Raw genomic sequence first — 17,152 nt, 5'->3', positions numbered from 1 at the left:
CCTCAAAAATATAACTTTAAACCTACATCTGACAGGAATAAAGATTTATTCAGCTGATTAAAGTCCTGTCACAGTTCTGTCAGGAGACAAAAGCAAAGTTTGGAAATGGGATGGCTTCCTCCCCAGGGAGAAACATTTGACTTTTTGACTTTATAGTAATAACTATAGACCTAAAAGCACCAAATGCATCAATGAATGGATTAAAGAATTACCTTTCTCCAAAAGTGGGGTCGTTCAGCCCTAAAATTTTAACATTCATTAATCTTAGTCTATAGTACTTTACTTTCCTTTATTGTGCCCCTGCAGTGTACTTTTTTATGTTCTTTAGTTTGTCACTGCAAAGTTGTTCACCACTTTGAATTGTCTTGTTGCTGAAATGTGCTATATAAATAAACTTGCCTTGATTAATATAAATACAACTTTTTACATTTTCAGCCTTACAATAATATACAACTAAATCCTCTATGCTATAATCTGAATACAGAGTGAATTGTCAAATGGAGAAAAAAAACGGAATCTGCTAAATTTCTAAAACAGCATCAGAAACATTTGCTCATAACTGTAAGACTGCTCTGGATTGTGACCTTGCTTCGCACTGTTTGGACCTCTCGACCACCGTAGTTATAGCCGACCTGCATCAGCTGTGGTCGGATGATAGGGGAGGATGTTTGTGTCTGTGTAGCTCAGTCCGGGTTCAGTTAAACATGTCTCTGGACGGAGGAGGATGCAGAGGCTTCTACTTCAGCACCGTCCTTTCTCTGGCTCGGTCGCTGGCGGCTCACCAGCAGGCGCCGTTAGACAAGGTAACGGTGCAGCTAGCTGCTCATGACTGGCTAGTGACATTGACGTCCTGAACTTCGCTGTTCTCTCTGGCGGCGTTGTTTCAGTGTTATTACGGGTCAGAACTGACTTCAGGTTCCTCTGGCAGGTTGGAGGTTTATCAGTGACGTTGGTATTTAGAGGTTTAATGTCGCTACGCAGTGGGTGTTAGTGTCGGCTAGCTGTTTTTAGCCCGCAGTTAATCTGCGGTCTCTTCCCCTTTTTGATTGCCTGTAACTCGGATGTGCTTTTATCAATCTGTATGCGGTGCCTTTGTTTTGCTAACATTGCCCAGTTGGAAGCCACTAGTGTTTTAGTTTGAACTTTAAGGACACTAAAGGTTTCCTGAGTGGAGAAACTCTGGATCAAAATAAACAACAAAAACTGTTAAGACCAACACAAGTTTCAGGTCATTTTACAGAGCAAGTACAAAGATTTGCTAAATTAGCCTGCTCAGGATAACATTGCAATCAGTTCATGCAAATGTAATATTAGGAAATGCATTTATATGTATTATAATAGTAAATACTTTATGAAAATACGAAATCTGCGTGAAATCTTCACTTCGATTTAGTTCCCCATCCTGGGCATCCAGAGTGCAGCCTCACAATGGAGAGGAAGGACTCTATACAGACAGGAAGGAACCTTAGAGGAGCCAAACTCAGGAAGAGCAGACTTAAATGGTTGGTGGAGTTCAGGAAACAGTTGGATTTGAATTTGGAGTCGGGCGTTTTCGATAATATACATCCATCCATTTATTCATTACTTGAAAAGGAGCAGGCAGACGTTGAACTGGTTGGAGGAGAGAGATTTCAGAATGGGGAAGTTTAAAACAGGAAGCACATAATGGGAACTGTTTCAACAATACCACATTAGGTTATTTCATGGTGTTTTCAGTTTGTGGAACTTGTGAGATTAATGATCAATCCGATTTTCTTCTGCTTTTTCCTGGGTTTTTGAATTTTGTATCAGGAGACATTATTTAACTTTTTTTGAAAGTTACACTGCAGTAAGAACCAGTACAGGGTGTCATAATAAAAAGGTGATTATTATAAATTTGTTCTGGTTTCTCTTAGTAATGTATATCCAGGAACTCCCTGTCCTGGCTATTGGCTATTTCCTTAAGTGCATATATGTACATGTATGTGCCGTGCTTTGGTTTAAAGCCAAACTGATTATCCAGGGAAGTGATGAACCACTTACTCTGTCAAACAGGATTCTTTCTAGCGCCTTCGATTAAATCTTAGCTATTTCAATCAGCCTGTAATTATCCATAAAGCTCACTTTTCCAACTTTGTCCTTAAGAACTGGGACAAGCAAAAATACCCAGCGTTGAGTCTGGTAGTATGCCATGGGTCATAAAACCAGAGAAACAGAGCGCTAATAAAGGATGTAAAAACATTTTCCTCAATGATTTTGTCAAAAGGGTGTTAAAACGTGTCTAAAAACTGGGGCTAAATGATTCAGCTCTGTGGACTTTGGCAAACCTCAAACCCATTTTCCTGCCTGTGAATTGGTATTTCCAAAGGAATCAGCAAAACTCAGCTATTTTCTAAAATAACACGTTTTAAACATCTTTGGCCTGAGAGACGTTTGTGTGAATAGAGGAAAAAAAGGAAACAAATTTGAACATAAAATGCAACTAGAATATTAAATGAAATAATCCATTTTGCAGATTTTTCTGAGCATATCTCCAGGTTTATGTGTTCATCATGCATGTTCTTTTCAACCCTGTTTTGCATTTTGCTGTCTATGTACAGTGAGCTACAGATTATTACCAATGAAGGGTACAAATAATGTTAGGAACCATAAGATCTGTAGGGAAAATCTGTATTGTCCCATCTTTACGAGTGTCCTGGCGGAGTACGTGTGGGATGATTCACTGTAATTTATTGATATAGTTCCTAAAATGTTAAAGGTGATTTAATTATGTAAAAAAATAATAATAACATGTTGAAAACAAAGATAATCCCCTCTAACAGTTGTTTTTTAATCTACCGGACTGACATTTTTATTTTGCTCGCGGAGGAGACATCACAAGAATTTGTATTTTTAGGAGTAAAAGGCTTACATCATCACAATATTCTTATAAACTCAGTTAGGTAATACATAAAAACCGGTAAATACTGACAAAATTAACCTTTTTTCTAATGCTATTTTGCTTATTGTGATAAAGAGATATCCTTCCTTTCAGTTATATTTTTCATTTTGTAACTTTGCCCAACAACCATCTGAATTCCTAATTCCAGTTTTAAACAATCAATGAAAAGGTAAGGAGAAAAAAAAACCACATTTGTGTATTTTCCTGGCAAAAGTTAAAACCAAAGAGCTTTTCGCCACCTATTGTCAAACAAATAGATAAAACTAAAGTGGAGCTTTTGGTTTTACCCTGATAGATAAAACCCTTCTGATCTCTCTGTAGAATAAGCTCTAGATCTAACAGAGGGTTTTTTTGGGCTTAGTTCCTGAAAGTCATTTATCTCAACCTTATCATTAACACTAATGGAGCTAAACTGTCCCTGTAGGGAAGGTCATATCAACAGTAAATGTGTTTACAGAATACCCTTTACAGTGTATTACCTCACACCTTTAATTATCACAATACATCCATTTTATGTAGTATTACATTGATTATTAAATTATTAATTTTCTAAACAATCCTAAAATGACACATTTCTGTACTGAAGTTAAATTCCTTGGAGAGAGAAGTTTCTTTTTATGGTTGTCTGAAAATATTTAATCAGAAATTCATATAGCTTTTCAAAAAAGCACAGACTATGTCTGTAAGCTCATCCTAATTAAACAGTGTTGTTGCATTACAGGTGCAGAAACTGCAGTGCATGTGCCCTGTGGACTTCAGAGGGGTCTTCCAGCTTGATCAAAGGAGGAGGGATGCTGTGATTGCTCTTGGTGTTTTTCTGGTAGAGTCCAACCTGCAGGTAAATCTCGTTTCTGTTATGTGTTCATGCTAACAGTGACTTGCTAAATCTGATGGGCTGTGCAATACTTGTGTTGCAGCACAAAGATTCTATCGTCCCCTACCTTCTTGGGCTGCTTAAAGGGCTTCCTAAAGTTCAGTGGATTGAGGAGAGCTCAGAACGCAAAGGACGGGGTCTGTAGCAATGTGATGAAATGCACAAATTGAATCTTGAAGCTGTGTCTGAGGGTTTTAATCGTCATTTTATCTTTGTTTTCAAATGTGCAGATGCTCTTCCGGTTGCAGAAAGCTTCAGCTTTTGTCTTGTAACGCTGCTCTCAGATGTTGCCCAAAGAGATGAAAACTTTCGAGGACAGGTGTGTGCCTATGTGTTCCTGTTTGTTAGGGATGTGAAGATTAACAAACTCATTCTGATTCACAGACACGTGGTGTATAGTGTTGAGTGCATTGGCAGAGTAGCTACAGATGCAGTTTTGGAATTAAATCATGATACATTGTTTTTTAACCCCCTACTGCCTGCATTTATTTCTTTTTTTTTTTTTTTTATAACAGAATTGTGGTTTTGTTGTCCAGCAGATGATAAATTAAGTAGAGGTTTTTAAATCGAACATGACACATGTACTAGATATAAATTTATGGTATGATGGAAATTGGCGACATCAGGCTTATTTGGGCATAATAGTAATTGAATAACGTTTTCAGTGACTGGTGTGTAGATTATTGCTAAATAGGACTGCAATATTGAAATACAGCATACATTTCTGTAAGATCATTCTGGTCTATCATCACAGTATTTGCAATGCAACCTAATGCTGTAAAATCACAACTGGTGTCATTCACACTCTGACTGCTAGATGCAAAGTTCTTCCAATGTGATCCTTGGTATGTGTAGAATATGTATCAGTAAGCATCTCTGCTGCATTTAGACCGGAGGCAGTTTGAGGTGATTTTGCGACAATAGTCTAAAAAGGGTTAAGTCCTTAAAAGGAAAAGATCAAATCATTTTAATCTGTGACCAACTGCGTTACTGAATTAACAACCTATACCTTTAAGCTACGTTTGTATAAAAATGTACACTACCGGTCAAAAGTTTTAGATACATTTTCTCACTTAATGGGTCTCTTTATTTTCACGACTATTTACATTGTAGATTCTCATCAAAGGCAACCAAACTATAAATAAACACACATGGAATTATAAAGGAAAACAAAAAGTGTGAAATAACTTAAACATCTTTATGTTTTAGATTCTTCAAAATAGCCACCCTTTGCTTTGATTAGTGCTTTGCAAGTTATTTTACAATTTTCCATCTGCTACATAAATGCATATGTGTTTATTCACTCATTTATATGCCTTCATAGAAACTGTGTACAATGTAAATATTGATAAACATAAGAATCTACCTACAATATAAATAGTCATAAACATAAGAATCTATGTACAATGTAAGTAGTCATAAACATAAAGGAAACCATTAAATGAGAAAGGGGTTCTAAAAGTTTTAATTGGTAGTGTATGAAATACAGGTCTTTCTCAAAATATTAGCATATTGTGATAAAGTTCATTATTTTCCATAATGTCATGATGAAAATTTAACATTCATATATTTTAGATTCATTGCACACTAACTGAAATATTTCAGGTCTTTTATTGTCTTAATACGGATGATTTTGGCATACAGCTCATGAAAACCCAAAATTCCTATCTCACAAAATTAGCATATCATTAAAAGGGTCTCTAAACGAGCTATGAACCTAATCATCTGAATCAACGAGTTAACTCTAAACACCTGCAAAAGACTCCTGAGGCCTTTAAAACTCCCAGCCTGGTTCATCACTCAAAACCCCAATCATGGGAAAGACTGCCGACCTGACTGCTGTCCAGAAGGCCACTATTGACACCCTCAAGCAAGAGGGTAAGACACAGAAAGAAATTTCTGAACGAATAGGCTGTTCCCAGAGTGCTGTATCAAGGCACCTCAGTGGGAAGTCTGTGGGAAGGAAAAAGTGTGGCAGAAAACGCTGCACAACGAGAAGAGGTGACCGGACCCTGAGGAAGATTGTGGAGAAGGGCCGATTCCAGACCTTGGGGGACCTGCGGAAGCAGTGGACTGAGTCTGGAGTAGAAACATCCAGAGCCACCGTGCACAGGCGTGTGCAGGAAATGGGCTACAGGTGCCGCATTCCCCAGGTCAAGCCACTTTTGAACCAGAAACAGCGGCAGAAGCGCCTGATCTGGGCTACAGAGAAGCAGCACTGGACTGTTGCTCAGTGGTCCAAAGTACTTCTTTCGGATGAAAGCAAATTCTGCATGTCATTCGGAAATCAAGGTGCCAGAGTCTGGAGGAAGACTGGGGAGAAGGAAATGCCAAAATGCCAGAAGTCCAGTGTCAAGTACCCACAGTCAGTGATGGTCTGGGGTGCCGTGTCAGCTGCTGGTGTTGGTCCACTGTGTTTTATCAAGGGCAGGGTCAATGCAGCTAGCTATCAGGAGATTTTGGAGCACTTCATGCTTCCATCTGCTGAAAAGCTTTATTGAGATGAAGATTTCATTTTTCAGCACGACCTGGCACCTGCTCACAGTGCCAAAACCACTGGTAAATGGTTTACTGACCATGGTATCACTGTGCTCAATTGGCCTGCCAACTCTCCTGACCTGAACCCCATAGAGAATCTGTGGGATATTGTGAAGAGAACGTTGAGAGACTCAAGACCCAACACTCTGGATGAGCTAAAGGCCGCTATCGAAGCATCCTGGGCCTCCATAAGACCTCAGCAGTGCCACAGGCTGATTGCCTCCATGCCACGCCGCATTGAAGCAGTCATTTCTGCCAAAGGATTCCCGACCAAGTATTGAGTGCATAACTGTACATGATTATTTGAAGGTTGACGTTTTTTGTATTAAAAACACTTTTCTTTTATTGGTCGGATGAAATATGCTAATTTTGTGAGATAGGAATTTTGGGTTTTCATGAGCTGTATGCCAAAATCATCCGTATTAAGACAATAAAAGACCTGAAATATTTCAGTTAGTGTGCAATGAATCTAAAATATATGAATGTTAAATTTTTATCATGACATTATGGAAAATAATGAACTTTATCACAATATGCTAATATTTTGAGAAGGACCTGTACAAGAAAATAAAAAGGGACTCATTCAATCAGATAGAGATCCTCAGGAATCTATACTTGGGTCTGTTTTTTTTTTTTTTTTTTTTTTTACTATATCCTCCCTTTTCGTCAACGTTTCTAAAACTTCAGTTGAACTTTTTGATAGGCTAAAGACACCGATTTATATCTGGTGCCCTACTGAATGTTGTGGTTCTCCATAGTTGGCCAGTGGCACCTTTAATCTCCCCCAAATGACAACAACGCATGTCCTAAAGTTGCAAATGTCATGATGACAAATAAAAATTAGTTTAGGTTAAATAAAATACATATGATTGTGTTGCTGTTGTACTTATACAGGAGCATAGTAATGACGTATGACATTGACAGGGTCCAGGAAAAGAAGTCTCCATACAAGTATAAAAAATATTTGTTCCCTTGAATGAATAAGTCTTTAATTAGATAGAACCAGTGAGAACTTTACAGTTTCGACAGTCAATAAATCTCATATTTGTATTTTATTAAAAAAATGTTTTGCCATGTTTGATCTCTTAGCTTTCATCATTTCATGCTGTATTTGCACTACCTCTTCATAAGAGTTCTTTAAAAATCTAACCATATAGGCATGACGTTGGTGTAGGGGTTAAGTGCGCGACCACATATAGAGGCTATAGTTCTCGAAGCGGCTGTCCCGGATTCAAGTCCCAGACCCGGCGACCTTTGCCGAATGTCTCCCTCTCTCTTTGCTGTCTTTCATGTCTACCTACTATCAAAAATAAAGGCCTCTAGTGTCGAAAAAATATCTTAAAAAAAAAAAATCTAACCATATATTTCAGATCCTGGAGGCACTCATGGACCTCATGCAAGTCCTTCAAGACCTCTGCAAAAATCCAGATGCTCATGATAAAGGTACCAGCCTAATACCCCTTACATTTGCTCCATATTTTACCTAGTTATTCCAGATAATCATATTATTTATGTTAATTTCCTCTTGCAGAATTCCTGTGCAGGTACACGGTACCCAATCTGCTCGGTGTTGCCAGAGCATTCGGCCGATACAGTAACACCGACGAGCCGCTGCTGTCCAAGCTGTTCCCTCGACCAGCTGCTCCTCTGCTCTCTGCGGGTGACAGCAGCGATGGTGCCCGACGACGCTCATTTAACGATTTCCGTTCAATCCTGCCAAGCTCTTTGTTTACTGTGTGTCAGGAAGACTCTCTGAAACGTAAAGGCTCCTCCATGCCCAGTGCTTCACAACAGGTAATAACAGATTGAGAGTGGAAGAAGCATGGCGACTAAGGAGTTGTTAAAATAAGATCCATTTTTGTTTTGTAGGCAAGTCCGGAGAGAACAGGACTGACTCCCAGCTCTCCTGCTGATCCCTCTGTGCAGTACTTTGAAGGTAAGCATAGCCTGTGGAGTGGCATGAATTAACAATAAATCACAGAGAAACATAATTTAAAGGGGAAATATTCACATTTCCAAATGTTTGTTTTTATTTGAGAAACTGGCTCTATGTGATAGACAAATGTAAGCTGGAGAGAGCTGTGAATTGGAAGGAAAAGAACAAATGTTCTTGAAAATATCTACCAAAAAAATCTGAAAAGACTGGTGCCCCGTTATATTTTGCCCCTTTTGATCTAATAACCTAAAATAAAATCAAGTTCACCTTTTTCCTGTCAGATATCACTTAATAATTAAACATAGTGGACCTGACTTAAATGAATCTCGGTATAAATCCAGCTTTTTTGTGAAATCTTCAGAGGTTTGTTAGTGAACAGTAGAAAACAAACAGCATCATGAAGACCAAGGAGCACAGAAGGCCAGGGATAAAGCTGTGCTAACATTTAACAAAGGGTTGGGTCATAAAAGAATCCCAGAAGCTGTAAAGTATTTTATTTTGAAACATGGTGGTGACAGCATCATGCTGTGGGGATGTATTTTCTTCAGCAGGGACAGGAAAGCTGGTCAGAGTTGATGGGAAGATGGTTGGAGATAATTACAGGGCATTCTTGGAAGAAATGACTTGAGACTGGGGCAGCATCCCTAAACTAGTCGTTAGCTTAATCCAAGTGAGAACCTGTGGCCAGACTTGAAGATTGCTGTTCACAGAAACTCTCTGTTCAAACTGACTGACCTTGAGCTATTTTACAAAGATGAATGAGCAGAAACTTCTCTAGATGTGTAAAGTTGCCAGAGACATACACCCTAAAGACTTGTAGCTCCAACTGCAACAAATGTGGTTCTAGAAAGTATTAACTCCTGGGGGCTTAATACAAATGCACACAACACAACATTTTTGTTTCTAAGAAACTCTTCCTTTTACTGCAGAATGACGCACTGCTTTGTTTCAGTCTGTCACATTAATAAAATACATTGAGGTTTGTGCTTTTAATTTGGCAAAATGTAAAAAACAAAACAAAATAAAAAGCAACAAAGTTCCCCGAGGTCTGAATACTTTTGCAAGGCATTGTAATCGTGTATGGTTGTTGTATTGAATACATGTGTAGTGAAATAAATAATGATGTTATTGGCCACTAATCTACCACTTGGCGTTCTTCCAAAAAAAATCTCACATCTCCTTCACAGCAATTTTCTGTCCTTCCTCAGGTTCTTACCTCCCTGATGGCAGCACAGTGGACCCTGATTATTACTTCTCCACCATCAGCTCCAGCTTCTCTGTCTCTCCTCTTTTCACTGGGAGCAGCTCTGGGGAGTTCCAGGTCCCTTTGGATATGCTCAGACAGCTCCTTCACATGGTTAGTGCTAACTATACTCAGCAGTCACTTTTACCGTTGATCCCATCAAAGGTTAAAACAAGAGGTGGCTACAGCTCTCCGCTTAAAGGCTTGGTTTTTGTATTTAAAGAGTATTACCTTAGTAATGCAAATAAATAGTAAAGAAGAAAGTAAGTCATCTATCCTGCCATTAGTTCAGTGTGATGAAACACTGCTTGTCTTGAGCAGGTTGAGCAGTTCGTTTCCGAGTCGTTTTTGAAGTCACTGGATGGCACCTTAGCAGAAGTTCAAGAGGTAGGACACAGAAGTTTGTTGTGTTTTTGTTTGAATAAATCCTTATTACCTGGATTTATTACTACTAACCGATTTATAACATTAACAATGCTGTTCTCTTTTTAGAGCAACACGGGTATCCATCTTCACTACAAAACCTTCAGTGATCCATTATATGTGGCCATATTTAAAATGCTGAGAGACACTCTGTACAATCTGAAAGGTGAGGGAACCTCTCCTAACTTTCTTTAAATCTTTTAGAAAGAAAAGTCCAAGCATTAGTCATAGTTTGTGTAACAAATATGTTTTTCGTGGTTCAGACCTTCAGACTGACTATGTAAAGGAGGTTCATGACTTTGTCCTGGAGCAGTTCAGCAGCAGCCAATCAGAGCTGCAGAGGATCCTCCATGATGTGGAGTACCTCCAGAGCGAACTGAGCCCGCTCAAACTGCGCTGCCAGGCCAACGCTGCTTGTGTTGACCTCATGGTTTGGGCGGTCACAGAGGAACAGGGTGAGACTTGGATCGTTTGGCAGAGTCCAACAGTAAGTAAATTAGACTTTTAATATTAATTGAAAGTTGTTTGTGTTTTCGCCAGGAGCGGAGAACCTTTGCACCAAACTGTCAGAGAAGCTGCAGTCGAAGACATCTAGTAAAGTTATCATCGCCCACATGCCCCTCCTCATATGCTGCTTACAGGTAACGGTTTCAGAGAGAAAAAAGAGAAATATATTCTTAAAGATGTTTTTAAAGGTTATGTATCACTTGGAAATGGTTTTATTGAATAATTTGACCTCTGTTGCTTATTTAGCTTTGATAGAGTTTGACTTTGCATTTAATTTTTTATTCCATTATCTAAAGAAATTGAATTTCTAGAAAATCCTCAGATCTTTGCGTTGATTTATACTTAAAAGAAGGGCTTCATTTTTGGTTTGCCACATCAGGTCTTGAGTTTCTGTCAAACCTGATGATAACTTGAGAATTATTTTGGTCTCTGAGTTACTAACAGAGAAACGCACACGGGCTCAAAAATCAGAAAAGGGCATTTCACTGCTATGTAAACCATTCACTGTAATCATTTAACACAGCCTATCCAAACGGTGAGCTATATGCTAACGTGCAAGTGCTATGTTCCTGTAATATTTAACATATTCAGTATATTGAGCATGTTAATAAGCCAAACATTAGCTGATAATTTAGAGGGTCCCATATAAACTTCAGGTTTAATTTTTTTGTTATTCCGTTTTTCCTTCCCAGCTCGTTTGGCAACAAAGGCATTGGGTTATTCAATAAGCTGTAGTCATGGAGCAGCAACTCTAAATAAACTGTTTCTACCTGTATGTATGTAATTAGTAGAAAGTGAGTAAAGGTTGATGCAATGCAGCTATTACCATTATCAAGTACCTCCTGTGCTTTGTGTCCAGGGTTTGGGTCGTCTGTGTGAGCGCTTCCCTGTCGTGGCCCACTCTGTCACCACGTCTCTCAGAGACTTCCTGGTGGTACCATCTCCTGTTTTGGTGAAGCTCTACAAATATCATAGCCAGTCCACTCCAGGTAACAACAGTACTCCAGGTGGACAAGTTGTCCTCCACCAGTATGGTATATTATAGATAATAGCCAAAAAAAATACTAATCATTGACCATAAACTTTAAAAACTTGCAAAATTTGAATTTCTAACATCTTGTGTCAAGTTACACTTAAAACTTCAACTTTCTTATTCTATGTGATGAACCAGCAAAAAGTGGCACGTCCTTTGGAAGTGGAGGGAAAATTGTTGCATTTATCTCACTGTAGTCTCATACCTCTAAATAAATCCAGTGCTCCAGATCACCTTAGTAACTGGATCTGTCATTAGTCATTTTAAACAGCTTTAGCAGAACAGTGTCACTGTTTTATTTACATTTCTAATTGTTTTATGTGTGTGTTGGGTTATTACTGTGTTTGTCTTCACTTTTCCAATCTGTGTATTAAGTTGACATTTTTCCCACTCATTTTAGCCAGGACACCCTGGTAGTGGAGATATCGTGTATCAGTGGCACTCTCCTGATTAAATAAAGATAAAATAAAATAATGCAAGAAGTCATCTAACCTGTAAATAGGGTGTAATTTAAGTATAAATCCAGCTTTATGTGAATCCCTCTGAGGTTTGTTAGGGAAAGTTGGTGAATGAAGAGTAGGCCTATATTGCAAATGCTTAGTGTGTCAGAAAACTAATGATCCATATCTTCCACGGTGAAACATGGCAGTGGTAGCATCATGCTTTCTGGGTGCTGTTCTTTAGCAGGCGCAGGGAAGCTGATCTAAGTTAATGGGAAGGTGGATGGTGCAAAATACTTAACAATCCTGGAATGTTGTCAAACATAGAAAAATGACATATGTGTATTCCCTCATATAGCTTCTTCCTGCTCCACAGTTTGTCTTACAAAATAATTATTTTTAAAAGGAGGAGGTGAGATCAAGATCCATGTGACCAACGAACATTCTCAATCAACCATCAGCACCAATGCAAACAAGAAGACCCAGTCCTCCATGTATGAACAGCTGCGGGACATCTCCATCGATAATATCTGCAGGTGAGTTAACACATCATCTGTTTTTCCACATTTTACATTTGATTCTGAAACAGAAGATCTTCAAGCTCTTTGCCTACACTCATTATGGATTCAGTTTAATTCACTGTAATAGTTATTATTATTACCATTGCTTTCCTACCTTAAATCAATGCTTTAGTATTGTTGAGACTGCTTGATAGTCCCCATGTTTATGTAAGGTCTTGTTTTCTCTATGAGTTCCTGAAGGTTTTTTTTTTACAGAACGTAACTTCCCGAGATCTTTAATCTGCCTAGGCTGTTTTTTTGTCAGTATTTCCATTGTGGGACTCCAGCTGGAGTCCCGCTGTGGTCCAGAGGCACAGAACTTTAGGTTAAGGATTTAACCCCGGTTCTCTGAAACATGAGTGAGGTATCTCACTATGGGACACGCCTCCAGCGCCTGTCCCCCAGAAGCTCTATTACATTACGCCAGTCTTGACTGGCAGGCGGAAGTGACGTCCGCTCCCATGGGAGGACTTCCTCCCAGTATAAAAGTCGACGTCACGTAGGTGATCTTCAGTTTAATAAGCACACCTCTTCCTCGCTCCCTGCAAGGAGGGTGATCTGGTGAGATACCTCACTCATGTTTCAGAGAACCGGGGTTAAATCCTTAACCTAAAGTTCTCTTTCAACATTCGTTTCGGTATCTCACTATCACTTTCTGCTCCCGTATTGCCAGATAAGCTCACTCGAAGACCAACAGATTGCATCTTGCATTCATGGCAATGTGGAACCCACACCCAGAACTGTGTGAGCCAGTGTGGGCCTGGTGACATCCAGTTTATAAAACCTAGTGAAGGTGTGAGGGGTCGCCCAGTTGGCAGCCTCACATATTTCCTCCACAGGTATCCCCTGGAACAGTGCCCAGGATGATGCCACATCACGAATGGAATGAGCCCGCAGACCTGCAGGGGGTGCAAGGCCTCTGCTCTCATAAGCCATAATAATAGCCCCCACTACCCAATGCGAAAGACGTTGCTTTGTGAGAGGCTTTCCTTTATGTGATGAAGCCCACGACACAAACAGCTGCTCTGATTTACAAAAATCTGCTGTTTTTTTCACATATAACCGCAGAGCTCGTACTGGGCAGAGCGTATGCAGTCGTTCATGCTCCTGAGAGGAGATTGGTGGTGGGTAGAAAGCCATTAATTCAAGGGCACGGCATGGCAGAGCCGTAGCAACCTTAGGTATAAAGGCAGGATTAGGTTTCAGTAAAACCCTTGACTCACCCAGAAACTGCATGCAGGACAGGTTAACTGAGAGCGCTTGAATGTCACTCACACGCTTAGCAGAGACCAGAGCAATCAATAAGGCCGTTTTAAAGGAAAGCACTTTGAGCTCAACCTGCTACAACGGTTCGAACGGTGCACGTGACAATGCATCGAGTACCATAGGTAAATCCCATGAAGGAGTGAGGCTCCTCGACACTGGACGGAGCCGTCGTGCACCTTTCATGAATTGACACACCAGGGGGTGCTACCCCACTGTTTTGTCACCAAAGCCAACGTGACAGGCTGAAATAGCAGCCAGGTACACCTTCACAGTGGAAAAAGCCAAGCCTTTATCCAACAGTGCCTGCAGAAAAGTTAAAACGTCCGACACAGGGCTTTGCATTACGCTCACCATAGGTTTTGCGCACCAACCCACGAATGCCTGCCATTTACCCTCATACACGTTACGTGTGGAAATGGCCCTTGCATTTTGAATTGTGTCAATAACGCTCTGGGGAAGCCCACTGGCAGCCAGATTTAACCCCTCACAGGCCAGGCCCATAGGGCCATGCGCTCTGGATGCGGATGAAATATTTCTCCGTGTGCCTGCGTCAGGAGATCTCTGCGGAGGGGAAGCCGCCATGGCTCGCCGTGTAGCATCTGAAAAATCTCCGCTAGCCAATGTTTCCCTGGCCAGCGGGGAGCTATCAGAATGAGCGAGTGTTTTCCCTCTCGCACCCTGGCGAGAGTAGGAATGATCAGTTCCAGCGGGGGAAAGGCGTACAGTAGGGCCGGCGGCCATTTGTGCGCTAGAGCATCCAGCCCAAGCGGAGCTTGTTGCTCTGTCAGTGAGAAAAACATCGGACACTGAGCATTTTCCCCTGATGCGAAGAGGTCGACCTCCGCTCGGCCGTACTTCTTCCATATCTGGGTCATCACCTCGCTGTGGAGTTTCCACTCTTTGTAGCGTGGATTGCCCCTTGACAGCAGATCCGCGCCTCTGTTCATTACCCCTGGCACGTGAGTCGCTCTTAGCGACAGCAAGTGTGAGCTGGTCCAGATTATCAGTCTGTATGCCAGCTCGTGTAAATGACGTGAGCGCAGACCCCCCTGTCTGTTGATGTAAGCAACCACTGTTGTGTTGTCCGTTCTGACCAAAACATGGTGCCCTTTGATAAAGGGCAGAAAGTGTCTCAGTGCCAGCATCACGGCCAGGAGTTCCAGACAATTTATGTGAGCTGTCTGTGTTTGTGGACTCCAAACGCCGTTTACCATCATCCCCTCGTGAGTGGCTCCCCAGCCTGTCAGCGAGGCATCTGTGGTAATTACCTTCCTCGTCAGGATGGTTCCCATGGTAACGCCGGTGTTGAGAAAACCGGGACGCTTCCATGGGCTCAGCGCGCGTGCACATATGAGAGAAACCAGGACGCTGCGGTAAGCATGGCGTGTGGGGCTCAAGCTGAGTGACGCCACCCACCTTTGAAACGGGCGCATGTGTAGACGGCCGAGTGTGATGACCGCCAGCGCAGACGCCATCAGACCGAGCAGTCTGAGGCATAACCTGAATTTCACCTGTGTGCCTCTGCGAAAGAGTGCCAGACAAGCCTGAAAGGCTTTTACTCGTTCCGCTGAGAGGCGCGCTCTGAACTCGACTGAATTCAGGGACAGGCCAATGAAGGTGATTGTTTGTACTGGGGTTAAAATGCTCTTTTCCCAGTTTATTGTGAATCCCAGGGCTGTCAGATGTAAAGTAAGCATCTCTGCATGCGTCCTGAGCTCCTCTAAAGACTGAGCTGCAATCAGCCAATCGTCTATATACGTCGCCAGACGCATCCCCCTTTCCCTCAGAGGCGCGATGGCTGCCTCGGTGCATTTCACGAACACACGTGGGCTCAGTGAGAGGCCAAAAGGAAGTACCAGGTACTCGTATATCTCTCCCTGAAACGCAAATCTGAGGTATTTTCTGTGAGGGGGGTATATAGGGATATGGAAATATGCGTCTTTCAAGTCTATGGAGACAAACCAGTCTCCTTGACGCGCAAACCTTATCAGAGCTGCGTGTGTTAGCATCCTGAACGAATACCGTCTCAGATATGTGTTCAGAGCCCGCAGATCCAATATCGGTCGCTGACCCCCGCCCCTTTTCGGCACAAGAAAGTATCTGGAGTAAAACCCGTCTCTGCTTTGCTCCTGCGGTACCAGCCGGACAGCTCTTTTGTGCTGCAGGGAAATTATTTCCTCTTGCAGGATGCGAGCGGACTCTCCCCGGGCGTATGACTGTACTATGCCCTTGAAACGGGGTGGGGCTGTCACAAATTGGAGCCTGTATCCCTTGGATACAGTCTTTATCACCCAATCTGACGCTCCACACGCTCGCCACAGCTGAGTGTTGTTTGCCAGTGGACCTAAAGGTGCTTCCGTGTAAACACTGCGCAACACCGGCTGAGGGATCTGCTGTTCCGCTACAACTGCCAGCTGCGCTCGTCCCAGGTCTGCTTCTTCCACAGAAAAAACAACCTGCTGTGTGAGAGCTCCCCCTTGAGGCCTCATGTGCAGCTGTGGCAAGGGTGGAGCGGGAGCTCCAGCCTGCCGCTGTGCCAAAGCTGGAGCGAGAGCTCCCCCTCGTGGCCTCATGTGCAGCTGCATGGCCATGTCCTGTCCTTGTGTTATTTTTAACATATTTTTCATGTTTTTTTGTTGTGGCTGCGCCCTCGGCTCCAGGCCTGGATGCGTGCCAGAAAACAACTTTATTGAACATGTTGTGAAGGGGGAAGGTCGTGTTTTTAGACACTGGCATGTGTTTGTGCACTGGTATGTGCTTTCTGGCCACAGCTGCGGCTCCACTGAGCTCTCGGTGGGTTTGATCCTCCTCCGCTTCGATCGGCTCTGAACGATGAGCTCCAACGTCGGCTCTGCAGGCCGTTTGAGTTGCCTTGAACGTGGCGTTCTGAACTCGAACTGGGACAGGACGTGTCCTGGTAGGGGGGGTGCAGGTGTCTGGCAGATCCTGCTCTCCCACCCCGAAGACGGCTCCTTAGGTAGCGCGCCTCTTTTTCTTTGCGCTCACAGTAGCGGAAGGGGTCGCTTGGTTCCCCGGCGTTGTCGGGGGAGCGAATGGCTTCCTTCCCCAAGCACCTTTGAGCTCGGTTTGTTTCCCACGGTCCGCTGACTGCGGCTGAGGCTGGCGTTTGGGGATGCGGTAGGCCAGTCGAGCCGCCGCTTGAGCGAACGGCACACGGGGTGCGGGAGGGGGAGGATGCTGCGCTTTCCTGGGCAGACACAGTTTTAGCGCTTCACCTTCCCTCTTCTTTTCCTCACAGCGTTTTTGCATGGCTGCCACAGTGGGTCCAAATAAGCTCTTCGGGTCCACGGGGGTGTCGAGGAGCTGGTTCTTTTCCCTCTGAGACAGGCTAGAGAGGTTCAGCCATCTAGCTCTCTCCTGCGTGACCATCAGGGCCATGGCTCTCCCGGAT

General features: G+C 42.5%; 1 protein-coding gene across 2 annotated transcripts in view; it reads left to right on the top strand.

Moving 5' to 3' along the window:
• The first annotated feature begins 613 nt into the window (after positions 1-613).
• The window catches only part of pi4kaa (phosphatidylinositol 4-kinase, catalytic, alpha a), a 52,380-nt gene continuing 35,841 nt past the window's right edge, over positions 614-17,152 (top strand). For both annotated transcript variants that reach the window (XM_047373061.1, XM_047373060.1), the window contains exons 1-14: positions 614-803; positions 3,642-3,758; positions 3,838-3,931; positions 4,025-4,113; positions 7,703-7,775; positions 7,864-8,126; positions 8,202-8,268; positions 9,477-9,625; positions 9,833-9,898; positions 10,004-10,100; positions 10,198-10,389; positions 10,475-10,575; positions 11,301-11,430; positions 12,321-12,450. In XM_047373061.1, coding sequence (XP_047229017.1) covers positions 705-803; positions 3,642-3,758; positions 3,838-3,931; positions 4,025-4,113; positions 7,703-7,775; positions 7,864-8,126; positions 8,202-8,268; positions 9,477-9,625; positions 9,833-9,898; positions 10,004-10,100; positions 10,198-10,389; positions 10,475-10,575; positions 11,301-11,430; positions 12,321-12,450 — 1,667 coding nt within the window. In that variant the 5' untranslated portion in view covers positions 614-704. The remainder of the gene's footprint in view (positions 804-3,641; positions 3,759-3,837; positions 3,932-4,024; positions 4,114-7,702; positions 7,776-7,863; positions 8,127-8,201; positions 8,269-9,476; positions 9,626-9,832; positions 9,899-10,003; positions 10,101-10,197; positions 10,390-10,474; positions 10,576-11,300; positions 11,431-12,320; positions 12,451-17,152) is intronic.

The sequence above is a fragment of the Girardinichthys multiradiatus genome, chromosome 8 (genome assembly GCF_021462225.1).
Source record: "Girardinichthys multiradiatus isolate DD_20200921_A chromosome 8, DD_fGirMul_XY1, whole genome shotgun sequence".
Taxonomy (NCBI): Eukaryota; Metazoa; Chordata; class Actinopteri; order Cyprinodontiformes; family Goodeidae; genus Girardinichthys; species Girardinichthys multiradiatus.
This window is presented reverse-complemented; position numbering and strand designations above follow the sequence as displayed.